The sequence below is a fragment of the Myxocyprinus asiaticus genome, chromosome 11 (assembly GCF_019703515.2).
Source record: "Myxocyprinus asiaticus isolate MX2 ecotype Aquarium Trade chromosome 11, UBuf_Myxa_2, whole genome shotgun sequence".
Lineage (NCBI taxonomy): Eukaryota > Metazoa > Chordata > Actinopteri > Cypriniformes > Catostomidae > Myxocyprinus > Myxocyprinus asiaticus.
Window position 1 is genome coordinate 17515544 of NC_059354.1, and position 21283 is coordinate 17536826.

The 21283-nt window shown below is 37.5% G+C and overlaps 1 protein-coding gene across 3 annotated transcripts in view; it reads left to right on the forward strand.

Annotated features, from left to right (window-relative positions):
* LOC127447691 (ras-associated and pleckstrin homology domains-containing protein 1-like) overlaps positions 1 to 21283 on the forward strand; it is a 109568-nt gene that overhangs the window by 63832 nt on the left and 24453 nt on the right. For 2 of the 3 annotated variants that reach the window (XM_051709698.1, XM_051709696.1), the window contains exons 2-6: positions 5459 to 5578; positions 7259 to 7361; positions 8583 to 9217; positions 11651 to 11725; positions 19993 to 20070. In XM_051709698.1, coding sequence (XP_051565658.1) covers positions 5459 to 5578; positions 7259 to 7361; positions 8583 to 9217; positions 11651 to 11725; positions 19993 to 20070 — 1011 coding nt within the window. The remainder of the gene's footprint in view (positions 1 to 5458; positions 5579 to 7258; positions 7362 to 8582; positions 9218 to 11650; positions 11726 to 19992; positions 20071 to 21283) is intronic. The other variant, XM_051709697.1, reaches the window with a different exon arrangement.

Consider the following 21283-nt stretch of genomic DNA (forward strand, 5'->3'; position numbering starts at 1 on the left):
ACCACTATTCCGTAGGAGTATCCTTCTACAGTAATCCTTGTCTTTTGTTTAACAAGTAGCAACTAGTTTTATGAGCTGACACATCAAAGTATCTGTAAACTTGCACTACCATGATTTAGAATCTCCTATGACAAGATAATTATGTTGATACGTTGATAAAGTATGAAACAATGCCAAAACATCTCAGCAAAATCCTCTGAATGCGGACAAAGCGAAAGCATTACAGTGTTGGTAGGACACGTGTAGCTGTGTTTAATATCTATTAACACTGCTAGTTCTTCTGTGTAAGAGGCAACAGGACTGCCTGCTTTACTCCATCAGAGCGAAGTGCTTGCTGTGTTTGGAATGTGTAAAGCAGTGATGTGAAACAGATGCCTCCTCTGCAGGCTTGACGCTGCACGTGGCCACTGTCTCTCCAGACTGAATCTGCATAAAGCGAAGAAAGTGTGAGCCAAACAATCCCGGTCCAGGTTCTGTTAGACTGGAATGCCGTGGCATGACTTTGCAGCACGTGTAAAGTTCAGATCACAGAGTGTTTGATGATGTTGTCATTGTCACATGTACACATGCACATTCACTTGCTCTTTTATGCCCAGGGTCCAAAATTAAAACTCTGCGGCAAATGTGAGTAAAAATGGGCTTTTCCGTGTAAATATAAGTGTAAGTGTAGTTCTATCAGGCATCTCATCCAATCAAAATACAGCCTCCACTTTATAAGCCTGGCAGCTGCCTCTCATTGTTCACATGCTTCCGTGTTTTCACCCCCCATCCCACCCCATCTCCACCAGTTTAAGTCCCGTCGTGGGCGGGGGTAAGCTCCGCCCCCCTGCCGGCATCGCCTCCAACAGTATCTGATGGTTCAAGTAGCATCGGAGCACTGAACTGTAGGACAGGGCTTATGCCAAATTATATAAGTATCTCTTCGTTCATATTATTCCAATAATCTCGAGTCTTTCTGATAAAAATACCAGTGGCTGGTAACTTCATAAACTATGACAAAATGTATGGCATAAGTCGAGCTGAAAGAACTATAGTCTAACCCTCGCTGATGTAAGTGATATTAGTGAATCAAAGGTAAACATACCATCTGAAATTGTACTTCTTACAACATTTACATCAGTTGAAAATTTACCATAAGAAGTTTATGTAGAATTCTTTTTTTTTTCTTCAGAACTCCATGTGGTGATACGTGGAATATTCCTCATCTAAAGGAAATGAAAACAATAATATGATGAAGAAAATCAGGATTTGTCTTTACATTTCTGTATGAGGTGCAGTTTTATCAAAAGACAGTGACTAGCTGGTATATGATGCTGCTCTATATGATGACTTGTGCCATTTGTCACAAATATGCAATAGCTAAATAAAGTAATTGTCTAATATAAAAATGGCCTTTAAGAAATATTTGTGGTCAGTCAATTCACTTGCCATTGGCATCCTTAAAAATTGGCATACCCGAGCCTGACAGTCCAGGTCCAAATCACAGGGCTGCGAACCGCAGGGAGCTAATTGTAGCACAGCTTCCTGTAAAGCTTCTCTTTAATTCTCTCCATGGTTTTGCTCACTCTCTCCTCAGATGAAACATAAACAATTACTGATATAGCTTGGAACGTGTAGGCTCCAGAGATAAGCCAAGATGTGAGAAATGGAAACTTAATTGGAAAGCTTTAGGATTTCAACTTGAGACTGATATGTTTTCAAATCTGTCTTAAATCCATTATTGTAAGATTCAGGGGCTTTCTAAAAGAAGCAGCATGGTTTTAAATAAGCAAATTGTGATTGTTTGTTTTTAACCAGACCAGGAACTCCACAGAACTACACTTAAAGCGCTTTTCACAGAGAACAGGGGACTCTCCTCAACCACCACCAATGTGCAGCATCCACCTGGATGATGCAACAGCAGCCATAGTGCACCAGAACGCTCACCACCCACCAGCTATTGGTGAAGAGTAGAGAGTGGAGTGATAGAGCCAATTAATGGATGGGGATTATTAGGAGGTCATGATTGAGAAGGGCCAGTGGGGGAATTTAGCCAGGACACCGGGGTTACACCCCTGCTCAATTTAGCCAGGACACCGGGGTTACACCCCTGCTCTTTACGAGAAGAGCTCTAGGATGTTTAATGACCACAGAGAGTCAGGACCTCGGTTTAAGGCCAGGACCAGGCTCAACCCTGCTTAGCTTCAGTGGGCAACCGGTCTTGAGCGATATGATATGACTGCTGCATAGGGGTAATCTAATGAGCATTCACACCTTGTGCTAAAATAAACTAGACACAGCGGCACAGAATGTAGGTGTCTCAAGATGTTTTTAACAGCTGAAGTTCTTTTAAACTTGACACGTCGTCAAAAAATGCTGCACTCCGGTGCAAGACGCTAAACAAAACTGCAAGATGCGGCGCAACGGTCAAAAACGTCCATCTAGTGCATGTTTACACAGAAAAAAATTATTGAAATACAGCACAGATGGATGCTAAAACATGCTTGGTGCAAACGGCCCCTTAGTTATTAAATATTTTAGTTAATTTGATGATTCTTTCAGCTACGAATTATAGTGTTACTCTCAGCTCAGAGCACATTTTATCATATTTAAAACATTTCACCTAAAAAAAATACATTAAAAAAATCTACATGCACTAATAGAAAAGTACCAAATTGTACTATGGTATTACCTTTGTTTATCTTTGTTTTTTTGGACATGGTACCGTGGATTTTTGGGCATGTACCATTTTGCCGTGGAGTGCCATTTAAATACAATGATGTATGAATATGGTATTCATTTAGTACCATGGGAGATATCAAAGTACCGTAGTATTATCATCTGATACCTTAACTGTACAATGGTATCACCACATGTATTTTTGTTAGGGTCTTGTAGTTGATGTTGATAATACCTCAGATGTGCTGGTGTGTAGAAGTGATTTGCAGTGGTCTCTGTGGCGTGTCTAATGACCCTACCGGCTGTTTTGATGAAGAACTAAACTGTGGAACATCTGGCCAGCACTTCATCATCTCACTGCCCAGTTTCCTTTCTGCTTGATTGAGAGGGATTGACCCACAGTTACAGGGTTGTCAGATTGCAAATGATCCCCCGTATCGAACATAACCTATGGAATGCTGGTTTCACAAGGACTAGGCTGGAATCCGTTCCAACAGATCTATCAGAGCCAACTGTTTATAATGACTTTGTTGCGCCTGGCTTTTCTTTCCATAACATGGTTGATCTGTGTGGTGGGGAGTTCTGTGGCCTGGTACAGCCTGTACACGAGGTTTCCTCACCAGTGACAGGAAGGAGCCATTTTCAGACCAAAGTACCTGAGAAGAATTTTAATAATCTAAGAGGATTACTTTCATTGTGCTCCGCAGTATAGTTATATTGCTGTGAATTTAGTTCAGTGAGGCTGTAGCACATAAACTGGTCTCAAAATGCACTTGAGGCACACTTCAAATGTGTGTATTTCATTCCTTTAGAAACTAAATAACAAACCAAATGATAAACTACTGTTAATTGCTAGAGTGTGAATTTTCCATATGATATTTGAGTGTTGGTGCGTGCAGTAGGAACATTAGACACTGGAGAGCATTACTGGCTCTGTTATAACAGTGATTCAGATGCGTTTACACTGAGCTTGCCAAAACCATTTACAACTGGAAGGGATGATTTCCAAGCCATCTGATATTTACATAGATAAGACACTGATATACACAGATGTGTAAAACACACAAGCACCAGGTCTCCATCTGTCCTGCTCAGTGTGTTAAATTGTACAGGATGAATTCCTTTTTATGAATAAATCATTTAGGCTTGTGATAATACAAAGCCCTTCATAATTTATAATGTGACAACATTGGCAGAGACAAACAATAATTTGTTTAGCCTCTGTAACATACGATTTCAGGCAAGGTGTGTCCTACATTGCCACCAGAGGGCAGTATATGATATACAGTTTCTGGCCAGTGATTATGACATCTGAGGTCAAATGCCTTAGTAATGCATGTGCAATAAAGTAAAGTGCCATAATTTGAGGTTCATGTGTTGTCTTTTCAAATGTTTCGACATCAGAAAACATTGGTGTCCAGTGTGTGTGTGTGTGTGTGTGTGTGTGTATGTATATATATATATATATATATATATATATATATATATATATATATACATATACATACATATATACACACACACACACTATATGGCCAAAAGTTTGTGGACAGCCCCTTCTAATTACCGAATTTGGTTACTCCATTTAATCCAGTAAAGAAAAATCTTAATGTTTCTTTATGTAATGGCTTTGGCTTTGTGTGCTTCCAAATTTGTGGCAACTGTTTGGGGATAGCCCTTTCTGTTCCAGCATGACAATGCCCATGTGAACAAAGTGAGGTCCATAAAGAAATGGTGTACTGTGTCTGGTGTGGAAGAAATTGACTGGCCTGCACAAAGCCCAGACCTGAACCCCACTGATCACTTTTGAGGTGAACTGGAACAGCAACTGTAAGTCAGGCCCCATCAACCAACATCAGTTCCTGACTTCACTGATAGCCTTGTGTCTGAATGAGAGCAAATCCCTGCAACCATGTTACCACATACAGTATAGTGGAAAGCCTTCCCAAAAGAGTGGAAGCTGTTATTACAGCAAAGGGGGAAATTGATGCCTAAGGTTTTGAAATCAAATGTTCATCAAGCACATATGGTGTCCACAAACTTTTGGCCATATAGTGTGTGTGTGTGTGTGTGTGTGTGTGTGTGTGTGTGTGTGTGTGTGTATGTATATATATATATATATATATATATATATATATATATATATATATATATATATATATATATATATATATATATATATATATTATAGAAAATGTATATCTAAAATTCTGATGCCAAATATTTTAAAATGGTACGATATCATCTTGTTGCTAAATTTGGTACCTTACTGCAGTATGGTGCTATTAGCAAAGTTGTAAGGGATGTGACATTTTATAGATTAAATCAATGACAATTTGACAATTCATTCAAGTTCAAATCTCGATATGGCCAAGTGTGATCATTAAACAGCAAATGAATGTCATTTATTTAAATGAAAAACAGTCTGGTACATTTGATAAAGTTGTACTGCTGTAACTAAAGTTTTGTACATTATGATTAAGGCAAGCATCACTATTAATATTGCTAATACTTGGATATATTGTGTATACTTGGGCTTAGGGGTTTGTTCAATTCCCTAAGTATTTTCAACGTGTAACTCATATAAACTTAAGCACATAATTTGACCCGCACCATTTCCACTACAGATGTGAATGATACCTCAAGTTGTGTGGCTTCTTTAGGAATTTTGTAAGTGATCAGACTTACAATTGAATAAAACATGACTTGATGGGAAACGCTCGCAATTTTTTTTTTTTTTTTTTTACAATAAAGTTTAATGTCACATGATTTCCAATCAGTCCTATTTCTTATGTTTCAGATGGAACAGTTTTCAGATGATGAACTTGATCATGCAGCAGAGGAGGACAGTGATAAAGAGGACCAGGACCTTGATAAAATGTTTGGAGCTTGGCTTGGAGAGCTGGACAAACTAACAAAGGTAAGACAGAGAGATGATGTCCTTTAATAAATATTGTATTCTGTTGTCACAGTGATGGTAATAATTTCATACCTGTCATGACTGTCAATAAAGATTAGTTCTGTTATTTCATAACCCATGAGGCTTTAAAGACCCCATAAAATCACTTTCTTTCCTGTTTTGATGTATTTATTATTGAAATATGAAGTTGAGGTGGGATGTACACTAATGAAGGGCTCAACCCTTTATTTTAAATGGCCTATAGGCTTTATATCACAGCCAAGAATCATAATTTGCTACTTGTGGTGGTAGGGGGCAGGTGGGATTAGGGTGCGAGGACCAGGGTTGGGAGGGTTACTTTTGAAATGTATTCCACTACAGATTACAGAATACATGCTGTAAAATGTAATTTATAACGTATTCCGTTAGATTACTCAAGGTCAGTAACGTATGGTAAATACTTTGGATTACTTCTTCAGCACTGGTAGATTTTTTCACTTGTTTTGACTATAAAAATTCTGCCAGTACAGTAAGACAAAATACATGTTAAAAATACATTCTCTGAAAAATGTAAATATCTTATGCAGTGTTGTTTCTAAAACAAGATCAATCAAATTGATCTTGTTTTAAGGATTTTTTGATATTTTTACAGGAAAACAATATAAAAATTATTATCAAGAATATGATTTATGCCCTAATATCCTCTTGCCTCTTACTAGAAAAAAAGAAATTATGATTCAACGTGAATTTTTTTGATGATAAAAATATGATTGTGCCTGGTAACGTGCATGTAAAATGGCTAGAAATAGCATTTTAGCTTAGCGTAAAGCTGACAATTTACACAAGGTTTATTTCTATTTCTTGTGCTCCAAACTTACTTCTCTGTCTGCTCGTATGAATGTAACACATCATAAGAAAGTGTTTTACCGCTGTTCAAATGCACTTTGGATCTCATCATTTATATGTATAAATGTTTTCCATCTGAAAGGACTAAATATTAAATGAAACAAATGACAATAAAATACAAAGTAATCTCTTCAATAATAAAAATACTTTTTGAATGTAACTAACTGTATTCTAAATACCAATTATTTAAACTGTAACTGTAGTGGAATACAGTTACTTATGTTTTGTATTTTAAATACGTAATCCCGTTACATGTATTCCGTTACTCCCCAACCCTGGCGAGGACATTATCATTCTAGGGAGCATTTTAGTGGACAAAAATTTAAATGTTCCCTAATAAATATTTTTGGTCTGTTTTCCTGGAAGAGAGACTTTTTTGAATGCATATATCTGCAAAAATTTAGTTTTGTCAACTTTTAAGAGTGCACTAGCATATTGATCTCCTCAAAGCTAACAGACTTGGAATAAAAACCGGAAAGCTTCAATTTGACTATAATGGGGTCTTTAAGCAGTGTGGTGACTCAAACGGCAGCTGTCAATCATTCAACCAATGTACAGTGCCCTCATATCACAAATATATGCATTATATTTGACCTTTTACCAACTTTAATAGCTTTTAATGTTATGTAACAAGGGGTATTAAGAGTAATTGTCATCAGTGATAATCTGTATTTTTCTAAATTAATCGGATAGTCCTGTAATCACATAAATTCCTGTGCAATGCTTTTCAATACTGGCGCAGGTGCGACTACATGTGTACAGTCTTGCCACCCTGTGTGTCTGTGTTATCTTTAGAGTCTGGATGATGGGAGACCAGAGAAGGTACAGAAAGCCCCTCTCAGACAAGAAACAAACATGGCCAACATGGCCTACCGCTTCTCCGTTTATAACATCAACGGTGAGTGCCTCTCTATATCAAGAGACCAAAAAACAATCATAATTCATAATATCATCATGGCATCATGTGGGGAACGTACATTCTGCAATAGTTACGACTTCATATGGGGGTGTAAATTCCAAAATCAATATGACCTAATTAGAAGGTCACATATTCCTTTAATGTGAAAATGACCGAGGTGGGGACTCCCCACCCCCCTCCATTCCACTGAAATTCCACAGATTTTCTGCCAAAATCATAGTCGAAAATGGCAAAAATAAAAAAGCCATTCTTCATTCTCATTATAATTTCACTACATTTGTATAATTAGAACTTTACAAAATAGGTTTTACTTCAAGTGGGCAACATATATTCTGAAATCATTGTAACTTCATTAAGGGCTAAACATTTGGAAGTCATGATGACATTTTTTACCTAAACTCATTGACTTTATTGAGGGCTATACAGTCTAATATCATAATTACTTCACAAGGGGACTTTCCAAAAACGTTATGACCTCATGAATGTGCTATACATTTAAAAATTATTTACTTAATTGGGGGCTATACAGTCTAATGTCAATTGCGACCTCATAAAGGGACTGTAGACTCCAAAATCAAATGTCTATCCCACAATAAAGTTAATGCTAAAAATGCTCTCATGGTAAAAGGATCACTAGATTCTAAGACAGAGCCTGCAAGTTTTTTCAATAAATATTTGCCATGCTTAAAGGTGAAGGGTGTAATATCTGTGCTACTAGAAAAAAAGATTGTTTTCAAACATGTTTCCCAAACATTCCCTTGTCTTCCATTGGTCATCAAACAGTCTCGTTCCAGTGTCTCACACAATTGGTTGAGCCAGCGTTGCTGTGCCGGGCTGGACTGGCCGCTTAAACCAACAGAGCAATGTTTTGACAGCATCACAAAGCCACATTATTTTCTCTTTTCAGGGAAATCAACATTAAAAACATCTATTATACTTGTCTCTTCTTATTAAGCTGGGATACAAGAGAGTATTTAACATAAAAAAAATTACATACTTAATCTTTAAGACTGAGCCTTAAAGGGCTTTAATGGCTGATTGCATATGCAAGGAACTCTTGCAAGGAACCTTGATCACAGGGACAGATTACTGTTCATAGTAAATGTCATACATGGTACTGTCATAGTAAATGTTTAACATGCTTAAATAAGCTTGTTTATTTGACTGATTACACGTGTGTACATTTGGGTTTTCATACAGAGGCTCTGAATCAGGGTGAGGCTGTGGATCTAGATGCTCTGATGGCAGACCTGTGCTCAATCGAGCAGGAGCTCAGCACAATCGGTAAGCCCAGCAGTAGTTCGTCTCGTCTTGGCCTGTCCGGGGACCCCAAAGTGCGTCAGAAACCGCCGGCAGGCCGCAGTCACAGCACTAAACACATGGGCAGCAGCAGCAGCAGTGGAGGGGCGAGCAGCAGTGGAGGCAGCACCAGCAGCAGCACCCGCGCCTCGCCAGCTTCTACAGTCAGGGTAGGCAACACCAGCAGCAGACCCCCATTGGCATCCAACTTCTCTCTAGATGACATCACCGCCCAGCTGGAGAAAGCCTCCCAGAGCATGGACGAAGCAGCCCAGCAGAGCTCCACATCTTTTGGCTCTACACCCTCCGCGGCGTACTCTTCCTCCACTGTGCGACGGGCGACCTCCCATCATCATCATCATCATCGCAGGACGGGGTCTGTGGGTACGGTTACTGAGCATGAGGTACGGTCCTTTGTCCATTCCTCTTGCTCAAGCATTAACTCGGCCTCTGCGTCCAGCATGGACTCGCTGGACATTGAGAAACCCAAGGATCAGGACGGGTTACAGGATGGACAGGACCAACAGAGTTCGGAGGTAAACAATGCTTAATAGCATAGTACTGCTTAGGTCAAGCAGATTTGAGTGCTGCATTTTTTCAGTGTCCCCAAAGGAACATAGACACCAGGGAGTTTGCTCCACAAGCTCAGTTAATGTGTTTATCGGTTATTTATAATTGTTTGACACCTAACCTACTGTTACTAACTGTTGCCTTCAACTTCGAATACAGATTTATTCTTTTTAGAACAATAAGGATGCATGTGTCTGAGAGAAAGAGCACTCTCTTTGAAGTTAGGTCAATGGGATAAATAGTAGTAGAACAGAGCAGGTGCTATGCTGACAGTGATGAATATAATACAGAAAGAAAGACAGAGACATGATTCTGTTCCAAATCTAGTGAGCTGCCCTGCTCTCTACTGCCTAAATAGGCAGCTAGCTTAGAAAGCAGGATCCTGACTGAAATAGAACCTCATAAGTTACCGATTTGGAACACTCAATGAAGGCAGTGACATTGAAAGAGTGCTCCTCAGGCAAAGTACAGTACTGTGCAAAAGTCTTAGGCACATAAGATGTTTCACAAAAACATTTGTCTTAAGATGGTTATTTATATCTGCTACTTTAGTGTGTCAATAGGAAATGTACATTTTATACTCCCAAACATTCCTTTTGCAAATAGAACAGAATAGAATAGAATAGAAGAACAGGGAGCCCTGCAACAGATATCATGGCCTTCACAAAGCCCCCCACTGAACATCGAGTCAGTCCGGGATACATGAAGAGACAGAAGTAATCGAGAGAGCCTAAATAAATAGAAGAACTGTGGTGAACTCTCCAAGAAGCTTGGAACATCCTATCTGCCAACAACCAAGAAAAACTGTGTCCAGGTGTAAGTAGGAAAATCGGTGCTGTTTTGAAGGCAAAGGTGTTCACACCAAATATTGATTTAGCTCTTTTTTCTGTTTACTTTGAAAGTTTTTCACAAGTGCCTAAAACTTTTGCACAGTACTGTACTCCCGAGTCTCAATTTACCATTGAATTTTAATTGAGTTTGGCATTAGCATGTGGCTATATCTAATGGCACAACACTCTTATAAGGGTAAATAAATTAGTGAGCTAGTGAGTTAGAAAAAAGAAGAAATCTATTTGCCAATGAGTTAAGAAAAAGAAACTTATTTTCTGTTTGAATTAAGCAAATTAAGCAAAACATTTTCTCAAAAGTTTATCTAAAAAGTTAGTTTAAGGATGTTTAGGTATTTTCACTAGAAAACAAGACAAATACTGAGTAAAGCCCTATTTTCAGATGGAATTAGTTTTAAATGGGAAGGTGGGGTATTGGAATAATTTTAAACCTGTTTGAATCAGTTATATCAGTCATTTTGTAGGACTTTTAAGGACTGCGTGTTTGCGGACCATGAAAGATTACAGCACCTTATACCTTCTATAAAATGCCCTTGAAAATAACCCCTTGTAAAGGATGTCCCATGCGAATAGACATGCTGAATTGTTTTTTTTAATTATTATTCTGCCTACCTTTTTGTAACAGCTCCTTTTACCCTCAAGGCAGACTTAATCAAACAGATTTGTGTTTTTACAGCAGTTTTGGTTGTTTTAAGTTGGGAGTTAGTTGTATTTAGACATAATATGACCTAAATATTTAATCAATGAACTCTGAGCCCAGGCTTGGGTTCAACAAATGAAAACTTCTCAAATTGGCATGAAAGCAGTTGCAGTTTGTCATTCTTTTTCATTGACTTTCTTAATTAAGAGGAAGGCTATCATGCATTATGTGTGTGACAGTAAGGTACCATTAGACCCACTTTATATTAGATGTCTTTAACTACTACGTATTTAAGAATTTGATACAATGCACTTATTATGTACAGTCTGTTGTTGCATTGTACTTGCATTTAAATTACCTGCATTCAATTACATATGTGGTTACACTGTTAACCTGACCCTAAACCCTAACCCTTAACCCTTCTTCTAAACCTACCCTTTACTTCAGCAGCAGTAAAGTCAATTAACTGCATGCTTTATTTTGACTGTGCAGTAGAGCAGTATCTGAGCGCAGACTGATGTAGAGCGATTTCACTAATCCATCCTTCTACCCTCACTGACAAACATGATTGACCTACACATGTTTGATAGACAGCTGTCTTTCTGTTTGTTTGCTTCTCCCTAATAAATAAAATACAGTCCAACACACACACAAACATGCTCATTACTTATATTCTATATAAATCTCACTGGTAAAGTGTCTAATATACTGTTCCATGTGCTTCTTAAACCACACTGCTTTAGTTTTCAAGACTGTTCATGTGGAACAATTCACATCAAAATTCAACATATGTAAAATGGTACCTTCCATTTTCAGTGATTTATTGCTCACGTTTTTTCCCCATGCTGCTTTCACACATGTAAAATCATAAAGCACTAATGACTCTTGTTTGTCTCTTTCTCTGCACAAAGCATTCGTATCTGGACAGGGAGACCTCTCTCATTCTGCAAAGCATTGCAGGAAAGCCCTCTCACTTGCTGACCAAGGTGACACACTCTTTCCCTCTTTGGATGAGATGAGTTTCCCCTGTTGGCTTCTTTACCCCTCTGTGCATGCCAGCATGATTCATTTTTCACTATTTCCTGTTTTCTTTCATCAAGAGATTGAAATAAAGTTGTTGAGATTGTATAATCTTGTTACTAATATCTCAGTATGTTTCTGTTAATTTCATACTGGCTTATAATCTTTGCTGGCTTGCCCCAGGCATCATGCTAACACTTGGCCTGATCCCAGTCAATTCAGTAGATCAAAGAATATCTAACTTTGCAGTGTACCAGCAAATGAACAATTGATTGACATTGTTGTGCAGCATCGTGCATGGTTACGTTACATCGTGTACAGTGTTTGTGGTGTTTCATAACACAACAGGAATGCCCAGCCCTGTATTAACTTGAGCTCTCCATTTTGGTGCTCTGCAGTTTTAAGGCCTGTTCACACCAAGTCCTATTCTTGCACCCAAACTGTTCATACAGAGTGCAACAGTTCTATCTTTAAACAAAGTTGAAAATTAATGGTTATCTTGTAGCCCAGTTGGTAGACCATTGCCCTAGCAATTCTAATGTCATAACAATCATCACTCGTAGATATTTGCCCATTACCCTGATTTCGTATCACATGTAAACACTTTTACCACCGGTCTTACCGGCTTATCCAGAGTGCACAAGTGTTGTGTGCATGACTGTTTAAGTTTTGGCAGCCTGATCTTATGAAATTTATGTGAACATGACAACATTTTTGCAATTCAAAATGTATGTGCTGTATAACACGTTTGGCTGCAGGTTTCCACTGAAATGTCCAGCTGGGGGCGCCAAAAGCAAGTAAAATAATGTTGTATTCAGACTCGTAAAACTTTTGCTTGAACCTAACCATTAGTGTTTTAAAATATAAATGAGACGTTTAAAAAAGACGTCCTTACCAAATCAATGCCTAAACCTAAACATTAGCGTTTTAAAATATAAATGAGACTTTAAAAAAAGACATCCTTACCTTATCAATGCCTAAACCTAACTATCAGTGTTTTAAAATGCAGAAGCAAAATGAAAAATCATATTTTCTGAACCAACCACATCATGTCATGCTGCTTCTATGACTCTGTAATGTCACATGTCAGCTTGAGTTCATGGCTGGATTTGAACTGTGGTCTTTGACTCAGAGTCCAACACCCTATCAGGTGACCTACCCCACAACCTATGCATATTGGAATAAGTGTATATACGTATTTAGGTGGGTCTGTAATTCAAGCATTAAAATTGATAGTTTTTTGAAAGATGAATAAAATAGCTGGGTCTGAGTAATAGAGAGAAAAATAAGTATTGTAAAGTCATAATTTACATTTACATTTATTCATTTGGCAGATTCTTTTATCCAAAGTGACTTACAAAAGAGGAAAACATAAACGAATCATCTTAAGGAGACAGTGGTATGAAAAGTGCCATATTACAAAGTTTCACTAGCATCAGAATAGTAGTATTCAAGACAGATTAAAGTGCAACAAGAATTATTTGTATTTTTTTAGTGACTGGTTAAGTGCTCATGGAAAAGATGTGTTTTTAGTCGTTTTTTTGAAGACAGAGAGTGAGTCAGCTTCACAGATGGAGTTGGGAAGGTCATTCCACCATCGTGGTATGATGAAGCTGAAAGTCCGGGAAAATGTTTTGGTGCCTCTTTGTGTTGGTACAACAAGGTGATGTTCCTTAGCCGACCGCAGGCTTCTAGTGGGTGCGTAGCTCTGCAGAAATGATTTTAGGTATGCTGGAGCAGACCCAGTGACTGTTCTGTATGCCAGCATCAGAGCCTTGAATTTGATACATGCATCAACCGGCAGCCGGTTAAGAGAGACAATGAGTGGTGTAACATGCGCTGTCTTTGGTTCATTAAAGACCAGATGTGCTGCTGCATTCTGGATCATTTGCAGGGGTCTAACTGCACATGCAGGGAGGCCTGCAATGAGAGCGTTACAGTAGTCATGAGAGCATTATAGTAGTCAGTCATTAAATAATATGATTAATAATCAGTCATTAAAGTCATGAGTTGAGTGAAAGTGAATAAAACACACAGTTGTTGTAGTGCGTCTAGTGCTCATTTCACTTGGAAACTGCAGGGAATTGTATCTTGAGACACGTGTAACAAGTTTTGCAAAAATGTATGTAGAGTCATGTTTTTACTATGAGACCAGGTTGAGTTTTTACATCAAAAGCAGAGAATAATAAGAATAATAACTGAGTCAAATAAAAGCTTCTGCAAAATGTGTAAATTTAAATAAATTTTTCAGCATTCGAACAATATAAAAATTACACTGACTCTGAATTAAAAAAAATAATTGCTAAAAATTCAGTACAATATTTCAAAGCTTAAAGAGTATTGGATAAAATTATAGAGAATTATAGAGTGTATAGAGATTGTGTCATTTTAATATCTCATCATGCGTGTTTTTCTTTCCCAAAATAAATTCAGACTTGGTGTGAATAGACCTTTAGTTGTCTTAATTATTTGATTATTTATATGAATTTACTGCATCTAATTCACTTTGCAATTGATGCATCATCGGCGAAGGCTGTTTACAGAACAGGATGCCGGTGCCTGAAAATAAATACAATTGTTTAGCACTATGACTATTGGCTTAAAGTGTATCTGGAGAGTATGTACCGTACATGTATGCATGCTTTGAAATTTTGAGCCTTGTGGTATCGGCAGCTCTTAAGGACTGCATGTCCAAATGTCATTAAATGGGTACTGTATATGTGAGTGTAATTTGATGTACATCATGTGGTCTTACATGCAGAAGGTTAAACATTTGGACATGATTTCAACAGGGAAATATTCTACTTATCATATAAGAACATGAAGTTAGTGTTACAACACATTCTTGAAAGCTGGCACTTGATTGATTAGGTTGAATACAAATAAAAGTGGGAAACTATTTGCCATTCATCTCAACTACAAAAAGTTCCCTGCTTTACTTGAATTGACCCTATTTATGATTGCTTTTAAATCAGAATCATTGCTTTGGTTATCATGGTAGGAAACTTTGGGTCGTACTGGTTATGTAACACAACATCTGTGACTGTAAATGATGCTTGAATGTGTGATCCCTCAGGGCTAATACTTACCTGTTCATTAGAGAGGTACACCCCCAGATCTGTTAGCTGAGGACAGATGGCAGAAAGACCCACAAGGTGGCGAGTGACATAATCATCAGCACAACAGATGGATTTCAGGAAGCGATCAAGTTTCTTAGGAAACAACAGGCTGTAGTCTCACCGCAAATAAGTGATGGGCTTCCACAGAAATAACGAAAGCAGTGGTTTTCAAATGGTTTTGCTTCAGGACTTAGATTTTACTTTGGACATCAAGTGGCGAATATTGGACAAATATTGTACTAAAAGTCTTAGAACATAGAAATGTATGATAACTGCTGAAGCCCAGTAGTTTGCAAAATTATAAACATATCATAGGCTGAATAGAAAAATTGAGAGTTTTGTAAATGCATAAAAAACAACAGAAATGTGATTTACCCACTTATTTAATGTAGTCTGGGTCGTATTGTCCCATATCTTGCATAGATTTGTTCTTGGTTTTTGGGGATAAGGGCATGTGGTGCAACTTGTCCATTTTGGCATCTACCTAATTTGACTGTTGCCAAGGGACTATAGAATTTGATTGGACGCAAGGTGTTTAACATCAACAATACAATAGATACAGGAAGCATTTCTCCTCCCCGTTAAAAGTTGAGAAGTCTGTTTATTTTGCTATCCTAACTATACATAATTATATGGCTATTTGCATTTAGCATTGTTTTTTCCTGCTGTAAATTTTTGGGTTGAAAACCACTGAACTATACGGCACTTTCAACCTTAATGCATTTTTTCCTTGCCTTTTTTGAGCTTTTACTCAGCTCTGAAAGATAAAAGTACATCAAAAGCTGTCTGTGAACCAAACAGCCATCAAATTCAATAGACCATGTTTAGGTCTTAAGCATTCTTAGCACAGATCAGTTCATCCTGTTAAACTTTGCCATGTTCCACAGACCCAGAGACCTGCAGCAGCCTGCTCTCTCTGACCTGTGACGTTGCCTACAGCCCTGAATCGGTAGTGTTCATCCATTTACTGTAGTTGCTCTTAGACTAAGCAAGGTCATGTTGAGTGACTATCAGGGTGGAGATCACTGACTCAGCAGCACGGCAGTTTTTGTAACCCATATACATATATACGAAATCCGTTTACAGATGTGCCGGCAGTTAAATTGTCCTTTTATGTGTTTGTATTTGTTTATTTACTGTTTGTGTTCATGTATTGGACTAATGCTGAGCCTTAATGTTTGCTATGGGTGCAGTGTGTCAGTTGTGTCGTGCTGTTGGCATTAGCAAGGCTTGGATTGTTTGAGGTGATCTGATTGGTTGCAGGAGCTCAAACTGAGGGAATGGGCACGATCTGATAATCCTATTTATTCTTAGGAAGATTCATCACCCAGATCTTCATTCCTTAATCTGTCAATGTCTATATATTAGTGTGCAAATTAATAAGCAGTGAGTGGAATTTGACAGCAGAAGGGTTTGGTCAAAATACTGTGCAGGTCAAAAGTTTGAACACACCTACTCATTCCTTTTTAGGCCTATTACCATTTTCTAGCTTGTGGCTAGAAGAATCTAGATGAAAAGTCATCAAAACAAATAACAAGAATGGAAGTTTTATAGTGACCAAAATTAAAAGTTGATTTTGAATTTTTTTTTTTTAGTTAATTAAAGACACCCTTTGCCTAGATTACAGCTCTGCATACTTTTGGAATTCTCTCAACCAACTTCATAGATACAGTTGGCAAGGAAGCCTCACTCATGGGGGAAAGCAAAGCCCTGTTACCATAGTAACTCATTCATTCCTGTGAGAAAAAAGGGGAGAAATATCTGATAGATTTGGCTAATTTAACAACGAAAAACGTGACAAAAAGCTGTTGTGTCGTTTTTTGCAATTTAGACTAAGCCAAAAAATATAATAATATAATGATTGATTTAGTCTTGAATCCACTCAGATGTTTCCAGCATATGATCGACTGCAGCCGCAGTGGTCTTCTTTTGGCTTCTATATTTGTCAGTTGGAAGGTGATAAACAATCAGTTCCGTTTATTATTATTTTATTTTTTTTAGTGCAAAAAACTATATAACAGCTTTTCGTCGTGTTTTTCGTTGTTAAAAAAGGCAAATTTATTGGATATTTCTCCCTGTTAGAATTACTAGGTTTCAGTTTTTACTGGTAGCGCTTGTCCTACCTTATATTTTGATTAACATATGTTGTGAAAATGTTTCAGAAAAGTTCTGTTCAGGTTCAGCCTGTGAGGTCATTACAGCTGCTCATTGGTTTGTGAGGTGTCTCTCATCATACACCCACTCTTCCTTTCATTTGAATCATTGATAACTGAAACATTGTTCATTCCTGACCTCAGGGGCCACACCTGCTTACAGAGGCGTCTATCTTTCTCCTCTCCCTGAACAAACTGCTGTGGCTCTCCCAATTTCCCAAAAACATTTCTGACTTCACAGTAATAAGGTTAATTATAGTTTTGATCTGTGGCCTGGTGGTTTGTAATGTAAAATAATGGGTCAGGAGAACAGCTGCTGGTCACTTGCTGCTATTAATAATCAGCTCAGTTTTGTTTACTCTGTCAATCCATTTTTCTTTATTTTTACATCGAGTCATTGAGGATTTTTTTTTTTTTTATTTTATTTTTTTTTTTTTTTTACATTGTGGCATTAAAATTCAATTGCAAACATCAGCCAGTCTCTGAGTTCTGAGCCTTGATCAGTTATTTTTATAGAAGAATATGCAGTGATATACTTCTTTTTAATTTGTATTTCACTAGCTATACCCCATTTCTAGTATGAGTCAGTAAGCTGCATTATATACGCCACAGAAAGCAGGAAGAAAATACAACTACAATTCCACACTTGCCCTTTTCCCCTCTAACAGATCAGCAATCACTCCAGAATTTATTGGATGGGGTTGTTTTGAAAGTGTTCTCCACAGTAAGAGTAGAGACAATTCCTTTTAAACCTAAATTACCATGGTTACCATAGTTTCTGCCAAAACAGACCATAGATTTCATTTGTATGCACAGGAATATTCTGATATTTTCTGAATTGATCATATTCAAATTATGAACTGTATGTATCATGTAAATGTTATCCAGACTGCCATATAACCCAGTTAAGCCAGTATTCCGGTTTCTAGGAATTTGGGTCAAAAACGTATTCGGAATATCCACTGTAATAGAATATTAGTTTATATCTGTGCATGTAAAAAAATAAATAGGTCTGGGTGGCAGTTGTCATATGTAAAGCATACATTTTGTAGTGAGTAGGAGACAATCAAATAAAAGAGCATACATCAGAATATGGATCTTAATCAGAAAATGCTGTGGATGTAAAAATGGCATCAAGAATTTCAGTACAGATACAGTAAGTGACATAATTTCAGTTGTAATACTGGCCTAAATCTGAATAAAAATGAATTAAGCCCAAAGCTTAGTAAAACATATGGCTCTGATCATGAATGTTATGGTACTTAATGGTATGTTACTACCATTAGTGCTCATGCAAAGCATTAGTTTGGAGATGATGGATGCTCTTACGAGACTTGAGCTGTAATTCCCTCAATTGCTTTTTATTAGTTAAAATTATGTGTGTGTGTGTGTGTGTGTGACCATAATTTTGTGTCATTGTATGTAGCTAGGAGTCAGTCTTTCTCTTCCCATTTGTGGCTGTTTTCTCATGTGTGTTAATGTGCTTTTTTCACTGCAGTGTGGAGAGGATAATATACTCTGACTCGATACAAACTAAAGCCAACACAAAATGTATTGCACACAAAAACACACACACACACACAGAAACAGAGATGGGGAGGGCTTGACAGAAGCATGTCTGACAGAAAAAGGGGAGGTCCAATCCCTTTGTTTTAAAGAGAGAGAGAGAGAGAGAGAGAGAGAGAGATTAGCAATTAGACAAGAGGTACTAGAGTGTAGCTAGTTCTACCCATCCTCCACCTCTTATGTGGTTGTGGCAGATGTGTTTTATGCTCACTGGGCAAAATAGCTTCTCTGCTGGAATTATCTGTGCTGTGGAGACTCTTAGAGGTGGATTCCTGGTTATAATGTCTTTACATGTACAGTGCTTGAACTGCTATCAGCATGGGTTTGCACACCTCAATGATCGCCAGAACAGTGATGGACAGACATAGACCAGCTTCACACTATGGGATACTATGAGATATATTTGTGTTTTCCCTGCGGATATTTTGTTTAAAATTTCTGTTCTGAAAGCCTTTTTATTTTTGGGATTTTGTCATTCTCTGTGACTGGACCTGTAACTCCAGATGTGACTATTGAAAAGAAGCTTTCTATAATCTGTTAAGGTGAATCTGTATGAGGGATTGCAAATGGGGCAAAATCCAGCAGAGGAAAAGCATTCAGATTGTGTTTACCAACAGATGTCTTAGTTCTGCTTCACCTATATTCTTTGGACCAAAGAATCAAAGCTTGTGTTCTACTGCAAGGTCAAAAATAAACTAATACAATGGCATCTTGCTGGAAAAGTCAGGTAAATGCATGAGTGATGTGTTTGGATATTATATTGATTACCAACCAGGGTTACATTTACCCCAGGGGGATTTTGATTTTGCCTCTTAAACCTGTAAAACTGAAATTATTAAAAAATACTTTTTATTACTTTTATTTTTAGGAATGAATACAAATGTGTCTAATAAGCGCAAATGTGTAAAAGGATCACATTCCTGGTTTGGTGTCAGTAAAGGGGTACTAGAGCCTTAAGGCCCAGGTATACTTCGTTTTTGCGTGTTCCAGATCGGCTCGTGCCTGGTTGACCACGTTGCTTTTTGAGTAAACTCTTCTGACCGCGAGTGAATATGAACGCTTTTGAACCATGCCCACTACAACTTCTTTGTGATACTTCTTTTAGTAGAGTAAATGACTGGTGCATGCGGCGACGATCACTGGATTATGATGAAATTTACATCACACATACTGTGCGTGGAGCGATCAGCAACGTGGATGCGCCAAGTTTACTTAGGCCTTTACTGATGGGCCTGTGGTACATAAGACAAAAAGGTTGGGAAACACTATCATAGATTATCAAATGTCCAAATGTTTAACCACAGGAAGCCATGAGGAACCCCACTCCCAGCATAACGTTGCACTTATTAATGTGCTATTTTTATGTGGTAATCATGTTTGTATGTGTGCATTTAGGAGGAACAAGCTGCCAAATATAAAGCTGAGAAGATTCGAGTGGCTCTGGAGAAGATAAAGGAAGCACAGGTTAAAAAGGTAAGATGAAAAATTGTACCAGAACGTGCAAACACAACCCTGGAAATAAATGTTTTCTAGTGTGTTAGCTGTAGTATATTACTGTTTATACTTGGGCTGGGTATTATTACAGATTTCCCGATTCAGTTCGATTTCAATTCAAAAGCTCTCGATTCGATTCTGATTTCGATTCAGTTCGATTCAACATCGATTCATATTGGTTTATTTCAGTTATAATGTCCCTTTTGCTTACATATAAAATAAATTCTCTCCCAGCTGATGCTGTTCATTATACAGGGGACATTTTAACTAGGTTCATAAGGAAAGTATTAATTTTACTAATTATATTTTATTACTTTTTCATCATTTTGGTCACATTTTGGCTTTTTAAAAATGAACAAATAAATGTATTCAATCAGTAAATAAGATATTATATTTCATATATTATTTTTGGTACATATTTATTGTTTAATTGCATAATTTGTACCATTTACAAGTATTTACACTGATTTGTTGAACATGTGCTAAAACCAGTACTGTCTCTTTAAAGCTGCGCTATGTAAGATTTTTTGGTTAAAAATGAACAAACTGCCATTATTGATTGAGTACATAAACAATCAGTGTTCAAAACAATGTCCTTACCTTTCCCCGATTCACTACGGTAAGCCTATAAAAATGATTTGTATTTTGAGCTGTCGGGTTCGATTTGGCGCTGGCTTATGGCGTTCATCTTTGTGTCATTATGTCATGTCCGCATGCACAGGAAAGAAGTGCCGGCTGTCTCATGTTCTGACTGGAGAAACTAACTAAGCTGTTCAGTAACACTCACACAGTTCAGGACAGCATCGTTGCAGTCTAGATGGATGTTTATCTGTTATCTATTTGGCGATAGTTGTTTACCTGCTATAATGATTGGATATGTTTTCTGGTAGGGTTGTTGAAGCTTATATTGCTTGTCATGCTTTTATAAATCAAACATTACTCGTGTGTTAGCCGATCGTGATGTATCTACGTTGTCCGGTGAAGTTACTGTTACATGTTTAAAATGTATGACTTCAGAAATGTACTTCTTGTAATTGTTATATTGCAAATTTAAGCATATTATTTTTAGGTTTAATAAAGTATATTTTATTCCCATCATTACTGAATCCTCGTTTTATGTTTTAGTTTACAGTGTTATTGTGTACATTGCATAGATATAGTGTTGTAGTAACTGAGGCTGAACAATATAGTA